The sequence below is a fragment of the Coloeus monedula genome (assembly GCF_965178545.1).
Source record: "Coloeus monedula genome assembly, chromosome: 8".
Lineage (NCBI taxonomy): Eukaryota > Metazoa > Chordata > Aves > Passeriformes > Corvidae > Coloeus > Coloeus monedula.
The window spans coordinates 6,571,242-6,592,063 of NC_138788.1; the positions used below are offsets into that span (position 1 = coordinate 6,571,242).

General features: G+C 41.3%; 1 protein-coding gene across 2 annotated transcripts in view; it reads right to left on the reverse strand.

The window, feature by feature from the left end:
- The window catches only part of ARID5B (AT-rich interaction domain 5B), a gene marked incomplete at its 5' end in the record, with an annotated part of 114,809 nt that overhangs the window by 9,104 nt on the left and 84,883 nt on the right, over positions 1-20,822 (reverse strand). For both annotated transcript variants that reach the window (XM_082286662.1, XM_082286661.1), the window contains 3 exons: positions 10,239-10,336; positions 17,602-17,654; positions 19,980-20,184. In XM_082286662.1, the coding sequence (XP_082142788.1) occupies positions 10,239-10,336; positions 17,602-17,654; positions 19,980-20,184 (356 nt within the window). The remainder of the gene's footprint in view (positions 1-10,238; positions 10,337-17,601; positions 17,655-19,979; positions 20,185-20,822) is intronic.

Consider the following 20,822-nt stretch of genomic DNA (forward strand, 5'->3'; position numbering starts at 1 on the left):
CGCCGAGCCTTGTAGGGTAACGCGGGACTCAAACTCCTCCTCCTCTTGCCTCTGCACCTCACCAGAACTCATTAGCTTGGGTGCTAATTAGTAACTGTGGCTTAAATTTCCTTTTCTGATCTTAAGGGTTCATGTGGGAGTACAAGGTTTTCATTTTAGTTATTTTTCACTGAGCTCAGCAGTTGGCAGGCCGACAGCAGTAAAAATACATTTCACATAGCCGGTCAGCGGCCTGGAGCCAGCGGCAGGAAATCTGGAATTAAATGTTTCATGTATCGGGGAGGCGGCATGACTAAGGTAAAACTGAGTCAAAACACAAGGATGGCTTGTTCTAGGATTTTCCCCTCCTCGTTTCAAAGGAGGGCAGGCCAAGGTGGCTTTTGGGGGTGGCTGGCGAGGAGCCGGGCAGGAACGCGGGCTGTGAGACCCCAGGGAGCAGCACCGAGCTGAGCAACACCAGCAATTGCCGCTTCATGTAGAGATTTCCGTCGGTTGCAATTTTCACTGAATGTTTTTTCAGTTATCCTGTCATGGTACAACACAATTACCCACAGGATATGATCTTATCATTTGATTATTAGAAGTTTTTATAGCGCGGGAGTAATAAAGCTAATACAGCTCTCGGAACATGTAAGCAGCCGGCTCACATGCCATGAAAGCAGCCGGCTTAGCCAATTTAAGGTCAATATTGCCCAACACCGGAAGAATGCGATCTGCTGTTAGCCAAATACTTTAGCAGAATGTGACATGTCTGAAACCAGCACGAGATTTTTTTTTTTTTTTTTTTTTGGGTCAAATATTTGCAGTGCAGGTAAGATTTAATCAATCTTTGAGCAAAGAGAGGTAAAGACAACGTCCAAAAAACTGGATCCAGACACCTTGAATGTATCATATGCTGGAAACAACAACCATGTTTTCAGTTGCTTTGAACTGTGGCTGTACTTCCCGACAGGGGGGGAAGTATCAAAGTATTCATAAAAAAAGAGAGGGAATATTTTGTGGTCTGAAGAATATTTACTTGTAAAGCCTGTGAGAAGACCAAATAAAAGGGTCTTTATCATGATCAAGATTCCAATATTAAGATTAATAAAATGTATTATTTATAAGTCAATTAACATAAATAGAATATGTAAGCACTAGTGTATTAAAAAAATCTTTCCACAGGCAGCAGATTTTTAGCAGCATGAGGTTTTTTTTTTCCTGGAATAATACAAGAATAACATTTTCCAGCCAAGAGCAGAAACAGTAGGGGAGTCTTTGCTATCACAGGGCTTCTTATTAAATTCAGTCACTGTGAAAAGCCAGTCTTTTTCCTTTTTTCTTTTTATTTTTTTAAAATAAAGACAACTTAAAATCAATACAAGTTAGATTAACAAATCAGTACTATACTAATCCTGATTTATTACAATCGGCAATATTAAGTTTAATCACGTATGAACTGCTACTCAAAAAAAGATTTTCCTTTAGTAAGTCCTGAATTAAATAATGGTGCAGTGTACTGAGTTTTTAGATCTGCATCATCTGATATTATGAAAAATTCAATGTACTTCTCTGCGGCAGATGTCAGAGGTCAGCAAATCTATTACAGTAATGTAAGTAATCTGGCTTTCTGCCAACCTTTTTTTTAAAAAACACTGAAGCAGATAATTTTATATTTACAAATTCTAAAATCCTCCAGGGACTAAATCTCTTTCCCAACAAAAAGCAGAAACTTCACATTAGAGAAATGTATTTCACAGTATATCAAACATGTCTTCATCATTAGCATTTCATAAAAAGAAAAAAAAAAGCCCTTAATCTTTATTAGTCAACATTTTTTTTCCCAGCTACAGAACTAACAATACAAGATCTCATCTGAGCCAGTAACCACTACATGTATTGATTATGCAGAATGAATGACTTTTTTGGCCTGACTGCTTCACAGGACACATGAGAGCACATCTATTTATAGGCATGATAAAAAAAGTAGTTACAATAATGCAAAGGATCTGACCAGCCCAGAAAGAGGAAGGAAATTAAATGTTAAGGCTGACAGTTTCCTCTTTAATTCTTCCTACTGTGCATGAATATGACGGGGCTCTGGGGCTGGGGAGGAACCATATGCCCAGGACACACAGGGTGATGCGAGAGAAGGAGGCAGCTCAGCATAACCCCTACAATATTTTTTTGTATCACTGTTTCAGTGTTTATTTTTGTTTTCTTTCTGGCAGAATAAAGTATTTCAGCATGTCTCCCATTGACATCATTGTACTTTCTCAAGGGCTCCAAGCCCAACACAAAATAGGATGCACTGGAGCCTCTGAGCCACACGAATAATCTTGGAAGGACTTAAAATACCAAAGTCCATTCCTTAGGAGATGCTGCCCCATTCTCATGCTTGGCCAGGTTAAGGAGGCTAATTGCAACAGGAATGGAAAATGATTTAAATTTGCTCCACCAAATACATACAGCAATCAGTTAACCTGTGGAACTCACTGCCAATGAATATCTTGGGGCCAAGGGATTAGTGAGATTATGCAAGGATTAGATGCTAATGTAAATCATGAGAACATTAAGCTGTTCAAGCTTCAAAAATGCTGAAAAGGGACAGGCAATAGGTCTCTTTAGTGGTAGGAATTTGGAAAACGCTTTCCTCCTGAGCAAATAAGGCCATGGTGGCTCCAGCTCCTCACTCTGCAGGCACTACCAGGACTGGGGGACAAGACAGCTGCTTTTTCCAGTCCAAGAGGGCACCCATCTATCTGCTCCAGGACATCCACACAGCAGCTGGGCAGAGCTGCCCGCAGCCCCTGCAGCCAGAGGGTCTGAGTGCAGGGCTGGGACAGCCCCTGTGGTGCAAATGGGTCCCTATGAGTAACCTCAGTGAGAGAAACCTGATTCTTTCCCCCTAGAAAGTCAGCGGCAAAACACTCAGCTGTTTTAAGGGATCAGCAGGAATGCCTGAGCTCTGATCCCAAGAGAAGTCTTGTCTTCTTTACCCTGTTGCTTTTCAAAAGGATAAATCTTAGAGCACTGGTCCAGTGTAGGTGAGGGAAACAATGAGGGAAACCTTCAACAACGATCAGTTGGTGGGGATAGCCAGGAGCAGGAGGCAGCTCTCCTGGGCACCAGCAACACATTCCCAGCAAAGACGGGAGAGGAATAACCCAAACTTTAAGGTCTTAGCCGGTTTTACAAAGTGGAAATATAAAGTACATTGAGGAAATGAAGCAGTGTGTTCCTGAAGTCTGATTTCCCCGGATTGCATTGTACAATGCAGGGGTTACGAAAGCAAGCCTCACGTGCTTTTGTGCAGAACACAATAGCAATGGTTTTATTTGCATTTGTGTGAAGTACAAAACTGGCATGTATTTTATCAGCAAAGACAAAATATGTTGGAGTTCAATTTTCTTTCCAAAGAACTTTCCTTCCTTAAAGAAATGGCTCTTTCATCCTTTCAACAACAACTTTCCTCACAGCCCACTGGGAGTGCTGGTGGGTAATGAGAATGGCTTACTGCTGAAAGGTGGGAACGGCACTGCTCTAAGAGAATTCAAAGACACTTTGTTTTAAGTAAACTGGAAATTAGTGACATTACAAACACAGCTGTTGATTTAGCTGCACAGCCCAGTGAGGCAAACTCAGGCACTCCTGATCCTAGGGCTCAGCAGGGGGAGATGAGCAACTCCAGTCTTTTGCCTTTGGTGCAGATTTACTGCAAGGAAAAGACTTAAAGGAAGGGTGGTGAGCACAGAGCAGCTTCCCCAGGTCACTCTACCAAAACCACTACCAGACTCTGGTTTGGCCATAGTCATGACAGACATGCATTTTGTTTGGTAGGTCCATGGAGCGCCTGCAATGCTTGGTCCCTATGCGCAGAACAAGCTTACAGATGCAATTTTGCATTGCCTGTGGGGTGCAGGTCTCCTGGCAGGACTCCAAAATCCTGCCGACCCTCCCTGGGAGCTCTGAGTCATATCTATATTGCAGAAAGCTGAACAAACTAGGGGCATTCTCTTTCATGTTAACAAAATCCTGAAGTATGAGGTGGAGACTCCCAGCAGCACTGGGCAATCTGAGGGAAAAGATGTTACTCTCCATCATTGGTGCTGCTCCTGCAAAAGAGAATGGCGCACCTCCCACTGTGCAGCACCCTCCTGGTACAACTCAGCTCCCAGCAAGGAAGAGGGGCTTGTCCCCTTGTGTCAAGTCTGTCCCTACTCCTGGATGTCAAGAAATGAGATTACCATGCGTGACACTGACCGGCTCCAAGCACTGAGCTGGAGCGCTGGGACCCCAAAGCCCCGGGCACTGCAGGGCCTCAGAACCCAGTAAGTGCCACGCACGTGTGCATGGTGGGCATGCCTGGCAAGGGCCTCTCTGCTTGGCTGACAACCCACCAGGCAGCACACAGCATGCCCCAGTTCTGCTGGGACAAACTCCTGGGTGAAAGGAAGGATGTAGGTGGGAAAACAATTCCCCACCACGAGAGAGACCATCTGCGTGCAAGCACTTAAAGGCAGCCTGACTGTCCAGCACTTTGCACTCAAGGACTCCTGCTGACTCCAGGGCTGGCCAGTAAGTTTCTGAGGCTGAAACCCCAGAAATTTTGAAAAAACTGCATGTTCTCAGATGTTTTGAATGGACAGCTAGGGATCTGTTTTAATGGTAAACAATTACATTCCTCTGTCATCTGATACTTTTTAAATTTTGGGGAGGGGGGAGGCTTTCTGAATTTTCAATAGTTCCTTTGTTAAAGCATCTGTTACTCACATAATTGAAAAGATGTTTGTTCAGTGGTATGCTTGAGAGTACAGTTATTTAATCTTAATGATAAAGCCCTGAGGGCAGAAAATCATAAGTAGAAACCTCTTGTTATTTATCAAAAAGAAAAAAAAAAAACCAAACCAAAAACCCAGGGAAAAAAAGAGAACTGAGACACCTCATCTATCTTCAGGCTTAAATTTGTGCTTGATGGAAAACTATTGAGACAATTTGCAACTTGCGAAGTTTTCTGGGAGTCTGGGAGTAGCTGAAGTGTGAGGGGGGGCAGGGAAGTGGGGTGAAGACAAAAATAAAACAAGGAGAGAAAACTGTTGCTTGGCAAGTTTTTTTTGGGTCAAACAAAGAGCTAGTTGTAGTTTACACCATGACATAACATTTGATTAATTTTTGCCTGGGGATGTTTTCACACTTAACAGTGTAAATCAAAACCTTCTATTAATTACAATGTGTATAAAAAGATAACCATAAGCAATTTCATGTAGATGCTATACTAGCCCCCTACTTTTTGTTCCCTCTAAAGACTGGCTGTTATTTCCTGCAAAACTCTACTGAAATGCTTACACGTTACGAAAGTTATCCGAACGCTTTAGAAAACCAAACAGCATTTGCATGGAACACAGGGCTCTCCTGCATATTGAATTACTGCACAATATCCTTAGGGTAGACAGACTTTACGGCTGTTAAAGGGAAACCGTGTAAGGGACTTATTTCAACCTGTCTTGTGTTTCGATAATACATAATTTTTATGTGGGTGATTTAGAAAGAAAAATGGCAGAATGGGCTCTGAACTGTACAAGACACTGCATCTCCTGAAGTTCAGTCCCCTGTTAAGGGACAGATGTGCAGGGTCCTCTGCAAGTGCCCAGGGGCCACACTCACAGCCAGAATAAAACCCTCTGCAGGTCTACGTCCGAAGCATGGGCACAGCCACCCTGCCCCATTGTGAAGAACTACAACCCATCCCACCTACCTGGTCCTCCTCAAGTCCCAGGTGGCTGTGGCTCTGCAGAATAATTTCCCACTCAGCTCCCTTAATTTTGTGAGAGCACGTAATAAACCCCTCACCAGCTGGGTCTGACCAGGACAGACTGGTTTTCAAAATGCTAGTAAACTCATGAGGGCCAGCACACAAGACACACTGCTGAAGAGCAGGACTCGGGCCATGGGGTTCTCTGGGTCCATCCTTGCTGGAGACCCCAAGGGAGCCCAGCTTCCTGCAGCACCCAAAGAGGGCAGGAAGCTACTGGTCTATGGTACCATCCAGATGCCTGCCACGACACCTTCCAACAGCGACACCAGAGAAGCCAAGGAGAGTTACTGCATGCCACTGCACACCACAAATCCCCATTGCATGTATGTTTGTGCACAGCTCGTGCACAGGAATTGCTCTGGAGGAAACCAAGATGAATCACAGACAGACTTGGAGACAGAAAAAGGCCCCAACAGGCAATTACTAGTATTTTTGTTTTGTTCAGTGCATTTTATTGGGAACTTTTTATACCTTGCACACTGAACTAGCAGGTTGGGTTGTTTGGTTTGGTTTTTTTCTGGGGGGGACAGTGGTGTAATATTTACAAAAAATCCCTAACAACAACATCATCAGCACTGCAGAAATACAGCCTACTGCTCATGCCAGAAAGTTAAAGCTGCCTATCATGTGTTTTGTGTAAAAGCGAAAAGAAACCTCAAACCCTGCATGTGAAAACCACATCTGCATTATGAGGGGAAGACTGCATGGAGTAGAGTGTTTCACAGAAAAGTAGCCGTTTCTGAGGGTTTCTTGATAAGAGAGAGATGTAGGGTACTGACAAGGGCTGTAAGAGTTTCACAGGAGCGGTGCAGGCTGAATCAGCTCATACCAAACCACACACGCCTCTAGCTGGCTGTGATTGTGAAAGGTAAGTGCATCAGAGGAGCACAAATGAAGAAAGTAACGACCAAAACAACACCACCTCATAAGCTCTGTATGGTCCAAGTCGTGCACAGAGCAACAGCCCCATGATGGGAAAACATTAATGCTTTTTATATTGGTAATCATCTGTAACATGAGCAATTAAGTACAGTACTAATGGACTATAGCCAAGAGCCTGGTACTAATATTAAAAACTGACAGAGATGAATAGGTTGGGAAGGAAAACTAGGCTGACAAAGACATTTTTATGAAGTGCTTGGGCCTATTTGGAATAACCCAATCAGAGGCAGGTCCAGACCAGCCATGCCTACAGTGACAATAACGCATTCATTGGCATTATGTGATGCCTGCTATGCTTTAAGTAAAAACACCCATTGCTTCTACTCAGAAACCTGCACTTTCATTATTATACTCATTAATAAAACAAAAGTTGTCTAACTAATATACAAATAACACTTAATGAAACACTGGCAGCCCTGCCTTATTTTAAAATGAAAACAGTTACTGGAAACACGAACTGTATTACATGATAAATGAATCAGTTAAAATTGCACACAAAACCTTTCTTTCCCTTTTACCAGGGAAACAAAGCAAACACTGCCCCAACTGAAGCACTCTACCTACCTATAGCACACCGGCAGCTACCACCCCAAGCCCTGCTCCAAACAGCAGGGTACAGAGCAATACATTCCCCAAAGCCTTTAAATCTGGCTTTGTTGCAGCTTTTGCCATCCTCGGTACCATGAATCGGCAGCCACATGGTGGCTTTGCAGAGGTTATAAACACCTTTAGAGAAAGCAGTATTTCTTCATTGGATTTGCTAGACAGACAATTTTGCCCTCTCCAATGCTTGTATTTTGTGCCTGGGGTTTTTTTTGTTTATTTGCTTGTTGTTAATGGAGTTTTTTTCTCTCTCTTTTTGCCCTTTGAAATTGTGTGTAAAACTCCACCTTGCAAAGGGGAACTTGGAGAGTGCTGGGATGCAGTGCCTGAACTGGGACATACGTGCCATTCCACTCCTAAGGATGTCACTGAAAGGTGGCTGCCACCTGAACAGCCTCGATATGCTAAAGCTGATGCAAATGACCAGTAGCTTCTCTTGGGAGAGAGCTGGTTAACACAACATGGATGCCCTTGAGATCCAGCTGTAGAGATGAATGGCAAGGCTAAGTCAAACAGCAGCAGGGCCAGTGAAGTCACTGCCTGTTCTGCCTCCAGTAAGCAAGGAAAGGCCAGTGGGATTCAGAAAGGAAAAATCATGAGATTTACTCAGCATTTGCTTTCCAGTTTAATTCAATTTCCAGTTTAGCTGTACAGCTCACCTTCAAGTTTGAAAATGTATGTGTGTCCTGAATGATGAGCGTGTGTATTCCTGCACTGCTGTTCTAGTTTTAGATTAAATGTCATCTGAGCACTTTGGCTATAAATGAGCATTACATTTACAGGTGCTGTAGTTAGAATTACCAGCTGAAACAAACCATGACAATTTCATTTACTTTTTTCAAGTCTGAGGCTTAATACAGCTTTCCTTTGGTGGAAAAAAAGCTTCTAACACTAGAAAAGTAGAGACTGGATGAGTCACAGAGGTTTTTTGTATACGTGTTTTGGTTTTTCAGACCACATTTAGTAAAGCACATTTTAGGTAAGCCCAGGGCTAACCTAAAAATTCTGCAAGACTTTTTCTCCAAATGCCATATTTTGATAGACTGCCATGGATGTGGAAAATAGGTGCTGCCTCGTATCAGACCTAACCCAGAACTACAAGATAGACTGGCATCCATGAACTCAGATTTGAATTCTTCAGTGTATTAAGACCAATCTAACCATAAACTAGAACTCTTTCCTCAGACCAGGTCAAGGCGAGCAGAACTGCTTTTGGGTAGGCTGGAAAGGCTTTTCAATCTAGAAGGCATCACAAGTCCGCTCAGGTTTTCCAGCGAGCACAATGGGTTTGGTGGCACCTCACAGCATATCCAAGTAACTGCTGAGTCAGTCACACATGAGTCTCTATGCATGGGAGTACAATGCAAGGGTTTTGCTTATAAAAAAAATACACCACTAGCATTAAACCTTGTCAGGAAAGCAGAAGAGAGAGACAGGGGTTTACAGAACATTTGTGAATGGCTCACTTACTTTTCCACAACTACAAGAGATGTGCTCTCTCAGTGACTCTAGGGTTTCAGCACAGAGCTCAGCAATGCTCCCTCTGGAGCCCTAACCCACAAGGACCTAATGCTTATGTGTGCCTGGGTCTCCTCTGTCAAATAACATCCCCCAAAGAACATCTGGCGAGGGAAGAGCCAGACTCCCAGTTGGAAACCCATCAGCTGGCGTGGGTGCAAGAGGAAGCTCTGAGACTCAGAGCTATAATGATGGGGGGAAGAACTGAATACCCACAATCTGATGAGTCAATAAAAGAATCTATAACATTTGACTGCAACACAAAGGCAGGGAAAAGCCCCATCTGACATGCACAACAACTCGCTCACTTTGCTCTGCTGCTTGGCTCAATCTCCAGAAAGCTTCTACTATTTGTAATGGCATTCATTACATGCAACTCCTCTGTGCACCCAAGTCCTTCTGCTGGAGATGTTTCCCGTAAAGAGCACGATCAAAACCCCCACCCTCCAGGAGGATGGCAGTATCTCCCTTGGAGAGGCCGACACTAAGATAAGGAGAGAAACTGCCCACTGAACACAGCTCTGCCGTGCCACCTTTTGCACAGACAAGTACGATCCCTTCCTGAGCCTAGCAAAGTAACTTGTTTATGCCCAGGAACAAGAGACTGAATTTTCCTTATCTGAGCTAAAAATTGCTGAGCTTTTATTCACATTTGCTTGTCTAAGAAAAAAAAAACAGAAGGAAAAGAAATAAAAAAAGATAAAAGAAGAAAGAAAAGGAAGAAAAAGCCCCAAGAGTTGTTTCTAAAAACCAAACCAAAACAACATTCCAGCTCCAGTATTTTATTCAATGTGTGCTGGCTTCACAAGCCCTGGAAGTTATTATCTACATGGGAAGAATAAGAAATCAACAGTTCTGACCAGCAACAATGGCTGCAGAGAAACAGTGTTTGGCAGCAGCTTGCAGGCAGGGAGGAGGGAAGGAATGCCATGAACAAGAGGAATGCACTGCTCTGCATGACCTACAACATTAACAGCACCCTGCATTGTGGGCCACCCCATTATTTTGATCAAAACCACAATTTGCTTAATTGGTATTCCTAAAAAATGACAGAAGACAAGTGTTTGCATCAATTAGCTGCCGTTTCTTATTTTTCCTTGAGTATGTTTTCCTCAATTTTTGAGCTTCTTTAACTGGAAAGCTGTTGCAAAAATTAAGATATATACCAAAGAAAAATCAGATGCTTGTTTTATTTATTTAGTCACTGGAGACAGACACTCTGGTTTAAATTACAATGGATTATCTGACTAAACTGTTGGGGGAATATTTACTAAATCTTTAAGAAGACTCTCTCTCTTTTTCTCTAATTCTTTATAGCTTTGAAGGCTTTCCAAATTAATTTTTTCATTATTAAACAAGCATTTCAGATTTGTTATCTTACCTTTCATAATGTCTGCGAGTACATGTAGCAGCACTTGTGCTTCCAGGGTTACCACCTAATTCATCATAAATATGTTTCCATTGTCGACGGGCTGTTATCTGTAAAAATGGCAATGGAAAATTTAATCTTGCATCTTTACAGATTCTACAGCATTTGAGTTCACAACAACAAATGCATGTATGACACTTTCAGAACAGCATGTACTACAAGCACTATAAAAGCCCCTACAGAATATATAGAGTACACAGAGCTTTGGGTGTCTTTCCTTTTTTTTTTTTTTGGTAAGTTAACACTATGTCTATTTTCTTTCTCTCTAAAATGGAGTGATCTAACTGATTCATTATCAAGTCACAAGCAATACAGACTCACAAAAGAGAATCTCAATCAATATAGGGTCATTAACCATCAGAAGTTACGCAGACAAATCCCACGGTGAATTATGAAAATGAAGCTCAAACCATACTCAGCACAAATAATGATTACATAGTTATTTTAACTGAATTAGAGAAAATAGATCTGCTGCAAAACCCAAATCCACCACAGAATTCTGTAAATCCACAAAACCATAGTCCGTAACTCTGTATGTTACAAGCTGTTTACTTTCATCCATTTATGTCTGTGAAATATATAGATCAAATACTAATGAAATCTTAACATACTCCAATGTTAATATTTGAGCTATGTACTTTATTGGACCATGCTGATGAAAATAAACATCTTGTAACATATTGAGTTGCATACCACGGTTCTGGTTTTTTTGTACAGAAATTAGGATTATACAGAATAACAGATGGAAGACCTGGCAAAAGGATTGTTTCTGAATACCACTTCATTATTTTATATATTCTGCTATATTTAAAACAGGAATAAAAACAGGAATAGGACAAGCACAACAGATCACCCTTGTTTGCCTGCAGCTCATAAAAGAAGGCTGGTAGAAAACTGTGGGGGCAATTTGGGGAGAATTTTGTCATTTTCTGTGGAATGCCATGGATTTTAATATATTCAGCCCTGGAGGCTTCTTTGGAGCTACCCACAGAACAGTCAATGGCGTTTACTGAGGAGCTAAAGGCAGAAATCAGAAGAAAACAAATATTACAACTTGCAATCTGAGGCCTGTAATTTTAATCTAAACAAGGGGAGATAGCTACCATCATTAAATGCTACGGGGTAAGAGGTGTTTCTGTTTCACTCAATATAAAGGGAAAATCCTTCCTCTGCAGAAATTAGTCTCCAAAGCCAAAAGCATGGCTGGAGTTTTATCATTTGATCATGTTACAATTTCTTCAAATTTATTGTTTGCAGAGTTCTCCAGAAAACAGCAGCAGCTTTAACTCACTATTAGCACCTGAGCACAGATTGCACCTATAAATACTTCAAAAAAAAAAAAAAAAAAAGGTGTTTTATCTTAAACCTTATATAAAACTACATGAACTGACTTCATTCACTGATATTATTTTCTGTCTTTTATAATAAACCCAAAGACTACCAGCACAAGGATTCAAGCAATTCAAGGATAAATTCTGCACAAACAAATTATTTAAATACAAATCAATCTGATGGGAAGGTTCATCTTAAGTCTATTTTGTTTCAGTTCTTATGCTGTCTCTTCCCCAGGCTACCCACAGGTCTAATTGCTACTGAAGTGCTTGAAGAACGAGAGTTCTAATGAGCCACAAAGAACATCACATCCTGAGAATATGAATGGATGCTCCTTATGCAACCCAAGAGGTCAAATGAGAGTTGGACCAAGTACCCTGCTGTGGAGGAATGCCTGGATGGGAAGCTACCTCTGGTCTTGCCTCCCACATACCACTGGTCCTCATGACATGCAGAGGACAGAGGCGTGGCCAGACAGCCCTTTCCTTCTTGTAGCTCCCAAAAAATCATAGATCATGCTGCAATCAAGCCTCTGGCAGGCTCACAGACGAGGGAACGAAGGTGCACAAAGCTGCTCTGGGGTCTGTGCTCTGGCTCTCTGACAAGCACAGCCTGGCTGGGCTTGCAAGGCTGTCCAGGACCTGAAGCCTTGGCTAAGAACAGTGATGCTGTGCAGAAACTTTAAATGAAAGCCAAGGATTAGTTAGCAGGAGGGCTACTGTAAGTCCCCCTTATAAACATCCTGATGTGACTAAGAAGCATAGTCTCCATTTTCAAAAAGAAAACTTTAGAGCCTTAGTCTCATTTACCATGAGCTGACTCAAGAGTTCATACTCAAGCTGGAACACTAGTAAACATAACTAACTTTCAGGGGAAAAGTGAATCCCTTTGAAGTCCCTGGATCATTTTTGGTGTCTTTTTCCTCTAAGCTGCTTAGAATAATAGTATTTTCACAAACATTTGCCCAGCTTTATCCAATTCTACATCTGCAGTGGACCAGAGCTCCTTTGCAATTAGCTGAGTTGTGCCCTCCCACATACAGAGCTAAGTTTAAATTTGACATTCCCTGAAACAATTGTTATTCTAACAAAGCCTGGGGTTGAGTTTTCCCCTGCTCTGGAAAGTTTATTTTTTATGCTTAATAAACTTCAAAGGACTAAGGGAACTGATTAATTACATCCTTAAACAATCTGAACAAAATGCTTCACTGAGGAAACTGCACTGTTGTCATGCAGGGCAGGACTGCTCAAGCTGGATGTCTATGCTGACCATATCCAAACTGAGGACTGCCTTCCTTTCTAATACAAGGTTCACCTCAGTGACCAAACTTCCCAAGGAGTCAGGAAAGGGTAACGCCTGGCAATGCTTTGCTTATGGTTGTGGTACCTACCAAAAATATCTGCCTCTGCTGCTTTAGTTTTCTGATTTGTTTTTCCTCACTCCTAACACCATACACATCGCTCCCTGTGCCTGCCACGTTTCTGGAAGTGCAGGATGGTCCACGCTCACCCATTAATCAAGACAATTTCACAGGCAAGTGTCATCTCTGACAGCTTCACATTCCAATGCTGGCTTTAGTTTTAAAGTGGCCTTCTGGGTTGCAGAGCCCTCCTGTAATTTGTTCCAACCTACAGCTTCAAAATCCTTAAGCTGGGCCTACTGGAAGCCAGCACCTTTGAAAACCTCTGTGACATATTTCCCAACCAACAGAAATCAGAGTTAAGCAAGAGACTGGCCTGTCCAGGGACCTAAGAGAAGATCTGATCTGGCTCCTATAAGCACAGTATTATGCAGTGTCTGGTAGTCAAGAAAAAAACAAATAAAAGCAATGATCTTATCTATAAAAGCAGAAGACCGTTTACACACATGCTTTTAATGGTGTCTTCTGCTTTGAGAAATCTGAAGGTCTTCTGCACTGCAATCCCAGCTCCCAGCTCCCTTCCTTGTGAAAGGCTTCTTGCTTATTTCCTGCTGCAAACATAATGGGGGATTTTCTGGTCATGGTACATGATGTTCACAGCTCTCTTCAGAGCTCTGGGTATTAGCTCTGTATGAAACAAACCCAGTTAGCTCTGCATTCCACTGATATACCAGTTTCTTCGGGCCTGCCCAGACACAGGACTGTTGTATGTGTCAATCACTAATTTTTATAAACTAAAGCACTTTATTGTTGCTTCCAGGAGGCAGCAGCTGAATGGCATCCCACTGACCTCTGGCAAAATCTAAGCTGCTACGCACTGAAGGTTAAGCTCCACCTAACTTTCTTTTTACCCTTTATCTTTCTAAGACATCTCCAGGTAGAGTCCATTCAGCAGCACAGCCTTCTACAAATATGCCAAGGCACTCCTTTTATGTTGGCTCAAAAGGAAAAAATGCTGCTTCATAACTTGCCAAGGAGTACTCCTTAGGTAAGTCCCAGAAGTTTCCCATCTACGGACATCTGCACCTTTTACTCACTTGACTTAGGGTGACTGAGAGAATTCCAGGCAATGGCTGTTAAATGCCACTGCAGCTGAGCCCCCTACAACATGGCATTGTTTCATATTTCAATCCAGTGATTTGGGGACATTTTATAGCATTCATACTGTGACGGTCTGCTATAGAGAGTGCTTTCCAATGCACTCTCCTATTATTAGTAACAAAGATGCTCATCTCACATATCTTTGTTTAAGAGAAATATGATTCCAGCAACTACAAAGAGACAGCTTCATCTGTTAAGGCTTTAAACCAGTTTGTATGGGTCGCTGTTTTTATTAAGCCTGTATTATGTTCAACGAGAAGCACAAGGGAGCATGGTATTACACAGTTACAGGTGACAACTAACTAAGAATTAGTAATTAAATGGAGGAGAAATGACTCTCATAAGTACTTTAAATGGAGAGCCCTTAAATATGACATACAATCACAACCTGACAGTATTAGATATCCCGTATGTATATACCATATGCAAAGGTAATGCTCTCTGGCAAGCCTCACTGGATCCATTCCAGGCCCTGATAGGAGGAAGTCAGATGGCTAAGAAAGTTGTTCTCTGCATCTCAAATCCAATCCCTGGCTGTTCTCAGTCACTTTTAGATCCTTAACTGACAGGACTGGACTCAAAAATCTTGCACTCTTCTGTGAATCTGTGCAGAAGCTGAAAAACACTGCATATGACCCATGCTTGTTTCTCAAAAATGTTTTTTAGACTCCATTGAAACATCTACATACGAACAAAGTGGGCAAAGCAAAGTGGATAAAATTAAAAACGGGCAGACTATAATTGTTCTGCCAAATAAAAGGATGCAAAGTTTGCAACTGCTTTAACTGGGAAAGTTTCTATGCTTGTAAAAAAATTGTCATCTGACAACTTCAAGCTTCCATATGTCATTTTAACCAATCTTTTATCAGTTTCCTGTTCATAAAATGGCTGTCACATGTTGAAGTCAAATATCAACTTTCAAATATCATTTTCTTTACAATACTTCCAAGAGAAAAGACCTATTTCTATCTCAATGCACAAACCACAAACTTGTGCAATTTTAAAACCAGTTAAAGATGATGAAGCCCTTGCAATGGACAAGTGGTTTGCTCAAGTCAGATGGAAGGAGCCATAGAGATAAATGCATATTAAACAGGGCAGGTTTGAGAAAGCCTGTGCACTCCACGACATCTCATCAAAAGATGGCGGCTCTGTGTACAAGAGTAGGTGGATTCTGCTCAACACTGAATTACAGCATTCACTTGAAATTTCTGCATCTAAGTAGACCTGCCTAAGATCCTAGAACTGATAACCGAGGCCCATGTCACCCCCACCATCCACTGGCTTGTGAAAAACGAAACAAATAAAACACAAAAGCTTCTCACAGTGCTTGCCATTATAAAATATATACAAACAAATGCAGTTGGCAAACTCAATTAATATCAACTGGCCATAAAATGATAAAACCCAGGGTGAGCACAGGTCAAAGTATTGCAACAGCTATCGATATAATACTCAGGGAATTTAAAGCAAAGGCAGATCCAGGCTGAGGATGAGACTGTTAACAGAAGAGAATGAGGTTAGGAAACCTCATGCTCCACATACAACTTAAATTGCATCACAACAGTCCTCCCAACTTCAGCTTGCCTGCAAAGAGTACAGACGCTACTCACATCACAGAAACAGGATCAGGCCCATCATTTCGGACACAGTCACTCTCCAACCAAAGCTGGGCTCGCGGGTATGTCAGAGGGTGTGAGCTGTGCTTGCCTTGCCATTTACTGAACAGCAAGCAATTGCTTAGTTTACTCTCTAAGAAGAATAAGCACTGCCGGTACGTTTTCATTCAAGGTGACAAATGCCCCTGCACAACAGAGAACATCTGTCATCGAGAAAAGGACAGGAGCTTTCAGACAAGTGTGGACTGAACCTACTCTGGCTGACATTCTCATGTATGTGATCCTTCCCCTCTGATCCTGTCATGTTTCTCGAACCTGGCTCTCTGGCCTTGTGGTCACAAATTCACAATCCTGTTCTTGCTCTGCCTCAGGTACAGAGGCTCACCTGCTCCAGCACGTCTAAATCCATCCCTCTGCCTCTCACACTAAAACTCAGGTCTCTCCAGCAAGCCACCACTTTGACATCTCTGCTTCTGTACTCGGTCCCCTCAAGCAAACCCGAAACATTGCTGTGAAAACTGCTCGCCTCCCTGAGCACTCTGAACATGCCACTCTCCCTTCAATCTCCTTCCTGGCCTTCCCTAGTGCTCTGGATCAAGTTCAAGATTTTAGCCCTCATTTTCGTTGCACTTTACAACTCAAGCAATTACTGTTGGCTCATAATTGCTGTAACGATCTATCTATGGCAGCTATTCATTCATACATACCCATGAGCACGCCTACACACACCCCTGTACATAACCATGGTATGTGCTGATTAATGAAAGATAGAGCAACAACAAAAGCCAAATCAAGCGTATATATATATTTTTTTTAAGAATGTTAGATTTCACGTTTCACAAAATCCCAGGCACACCCTTGCTAACCAGCCCAGGCTGCTGATGTACAGAACAATGTGTTTTATTGTATGGAAGGAAAACAGTGAGTTTTGCATTTTGGTTCAAATGACTTTCAGTTTCTTGATAGTGCATTTCTTCTTGTCATTTCTCTACAGCACAGATATGTCCCAGATTACTTTGTAAACAAAGCAAAAATAATTTCTTTCATCCAACTGCGGCAGGAACTGAACAACTTAATCTGATCATTGTGTGCAAAGAAAATATTTCCAGTGACGACATCTTCCTATGCCAATTGTTTTTTTATTACAGATGTCATCTCAATGTGCCACATTAATGCAGTTCTTTCTTCTCATTTCAAGATTTTAATCTAAGTTTGTTGCTCTAATATTTTATTGCTTCAAAATACATGCTGTAAAATCCGTGGCCATCAAATTTTCCTGTGAGCTAAAAATAAACTGCTCTTGTCAGATACGGTTAGCTGATAAAAAGTGTCAGAGACTTTTCTGAATTACTTTGATAACTTCCTGTTTATGTGGTACTGACCCTTGTCTAATAAAGATCTTTTACACTTGGAATAAGAGAAAATTCTGCAGCATACTATTCCTTAATGGACAATGCTGATTACTTTTGAAAGCCTTTAATACATTTCCCATATTAGACATGAACAGATGTCAGGGATGTTGCCAAGGGAAATTTCTTTTATGCAATCTTGGCTTGTTGTACAATAATAGCCCTTTCTCAACATGGGAAAAAATTACAGACCCAACTAATTTCCTTGACAGGGAAGAGTTACATATGTTTTCCACTTGTAGTTTTTACGACAAGTTTACAATTTTGCCAAATCTGGAACTAATTGGGACCGTTTCCAAAAATGGTCCAATAAACCCACAATGAGTACAGCTAGCCTAAAATGCAGCAAATGATTGTTTGGTTTTACATTTTTTTTTCTAGCAGGGAAACGTTAGATTGCACAATTATTTCATTTAAGTTACTTAAACACTTACTGTTTCATATCCTCCCAGTTTTTGAGCAGCTTGAAACATAGTCCAAAGGTTAACTGTTAGAGGGACAATAAGTATTTAGATAAGCATTGCATTAGCCAACATATTTCAAAGAAATGTAAATTAAACAGTTTAAAAAAAAAAGAAAATAGAGAAAAAAAAGCTCACAGCCCCTGAAAAAACTCCTGTGAAACATTTTCCAAAGAGGTATTTACATAATCTGAAGAGTAAATATTAGCCCATACTATATATATTTTGAATTACATATAAGAGAACACACAGATTCCTTAACAGGACTGGAAAAATACACTGAGACAAAGGTAATGGGCTCATTTGACTTTGCTGATAAGAGACATGGTATAACGACTGTAGCACGTTTCCATAACTTTGATAATAAAAATTACTCATTGGGAAGAATGTTACTTTTAATTATTTGTTTAATACTGGTTTCATTAGCAAGCAAGCAAGAGCCACACAGAGCAGGCCTATCGATTAGACAATATTGAATATTTACTGCAGCTCAGATAATGGGCTCCATAATCAATGAACAATAAGCTGCGTTCTAGCGGGCCCTGCGTGAATGAACCCAGATGGAGCACGAATGAGCATTACTGGAATAATTATGCTGTGTCTGGTTGTGCCTTGCCCGTGGCTGTGGGGTCAGAGGCACAGAGGCAACTCAATTCAAAAGATGTGTTGGGAGAGAGTTGTTATTTCCTGCAGAACTTCTCCCCTTTCACATGCTTTTCATCCCGGCCCCCTGTCCCATGAGGCCACTGCTTGCAGGTGTCTGTTTTGTTTTATTTTATTTTATTTTAATTTTATCTCATTTAATTGTTAGAAGAAAAACTCATGTCAGCCCTATCAAAGATGTATGCACAATTCTACCAGCAGTGAATCCCCACAGACACACTACAAATACTTGAGGTCAGCAGTAATGCTGTGGACCACGGAGAACGGGATCTTTCTCCACGGAGGGATGCTCTGCTGTAGCGTACGTACTGCCTCTTCCCACCGGCCTATTTATATTGGCAATGTTTGCACAAGCCTTGCTGGACAAATAGAGAGCCCCATCCTGCAAACATTTCTGCTCTTCTCAGCGTACTTACTCCTGGTATTCAAGTATTTGCCGGATCAGGCCCCTACTTCATAAGGAACGTCAGGCAAGTTTCAATGTATTCCAGCTAAATGTTAGCAGTGGGTCCTACCCCAGTGGGCAATTTTAGAAATAATACTTTAGCTTGTCTTTTAAGCCCACCCTGTCCCCATGCTTGAGGGAGTGCAGAATAAAATGGGGGGGGAGGGGAGAGAAAAAAAAATTTCTTCAACACAAAATGTTCTGAAAGCCTCATTGAACCTTGTACTGCTTCAAAACTATCAAGAGCTTTGCTTAGGCCTTGATTTAATCTGAATCAATGCATAATGCAACGAAGCTGTTCATAGTACATTAATTTTACTCCCATTTCAAGCAGCCAGTTTTCAGACAAACACTGTAATCATTCGGAGTTATATAAGTTTATAATGGCTGCTGGAGGCCTGTTGCAATCAGCGCCAATTGCTATTAGGTATGTAAATTGTTATGTAAAACATACAGGTTTGACATTCTTCATCAAAATAACACATGGTTTTAATCTCGGAGATAAATTAGAGTAAATAATATTTCAATCCATGGCGTTTTCCCTTTAAGGAAATAAAGTATCATTTAATCTATAGATATGGAGGAAAAATACCCCCATTTACAGCTTTTGTTGGAAACCGTGAAAGATCTACATTGTGCTGCAATATTTATGCAAAATTCAGTTTCAACTGTATCTTCTCCACATACAATTAATTTACAGATTGTGGCACTACAAACTCTACATGCCAAAGCAATTCTAAACACTGCATTCTGTATTAAGCAGATACAGTCTGGTTTTATTCTCCAAAGTCAGTAATTTATTAACTATAAACACATTTTGGGGCTTAAAAATTGTGGTTTTGTGTTTTTCTTGACCACCTTTAAATGTCTTCCTTTAATATTTGTCCTTTCATAAAGAACATCTGGGCACAATAAAGATACGTCATATTATTAACTCAGAAGAAAGGCATTACAGACGCTGCAGATTTACAAAACAGAAAACTAGAGAGTTTTCAACATGCCTATTTCTAGTCATAATCAGCGGATTTAAACCTATAAATATCCGGCAGCAACTACCCCAGAAGGAAGAGATGCAAATCTAGGCATAAGACAGTGAAATGCCTGGACTGGAAAATGTGTAGAGATAAACATGGTCCCTCCCAATCCATAAGGCTTTAAAATAGGCTTTGTGTGCAATTGCTTTCTCCAGAGAAGCCAAACCATTCTAAAATGTCAACAAGAAAGTGAGAAAAAGGATACTTACTCTGCTTAAAACCTAAATAGGGTATTCGTTCAATTGGTGTTTTCCTTTCTTTCATATACTTATAAAGAGCCACAAGGAAAGCCTGCTCATCAGCTCTGCATTCTTCACCTACGGCAATCTTTGATTTATCCTCACTTGAGCCTTTCTTACAGTTGCTGTTGTTACTCTTGGGTTTGGGCAAAGCTGACTTAGCCTCACATTTTACCTGGGAAAAGAAAAGATGTCATATCAGATCTGGGTAACCTTTAATTTTCACTTAAGGAATAAATACCCTCTCCTAGCAGAATGGATTGTTGAAAAAAATGAAGGCCAAACCATGCGACTGTGTTTGAGGGGAAACAAAGGAAGCTATTTATAGAGCTAAATGTCTTGTTCTGAATCTTAGTCACAACATTTTTAAATAGCCACATCTTTAAATCATTATAACTCATTGGTAATGCTCTCCAGATCTGCATTTTTATGACTATACATTGCTATGTCACAGACAGCTTCCATCTCTCACATACACTTGCCATTAGCAAGTCTAATAATAACCCTCGTTCCAGGATTGACACTGAGCATTGTCAGCTCCCGTAGACAACCCTTGGAGCTGAGGGTGCTCAGCCCCTTCCAGGAATGCTCAGCAGCCAGCTCTGAAATGACACATTTTTCTCTCCTTTGGCCCACCAAAATAGATGCAAACCTTGGCAAGCTTTACCCCAGGCAGAGCCCTCAGCAAAGGAGTGGAGGTTCTGCTGTAGCATGCATTCAAGTCAAGTGGATTTGAGCATCTGCTTAAACTTGAGCACAGTCTTAAGCATTTAGCAGGAGGGAGAGGCTGGTAGCTGGAGCCCTTCCTGGCAG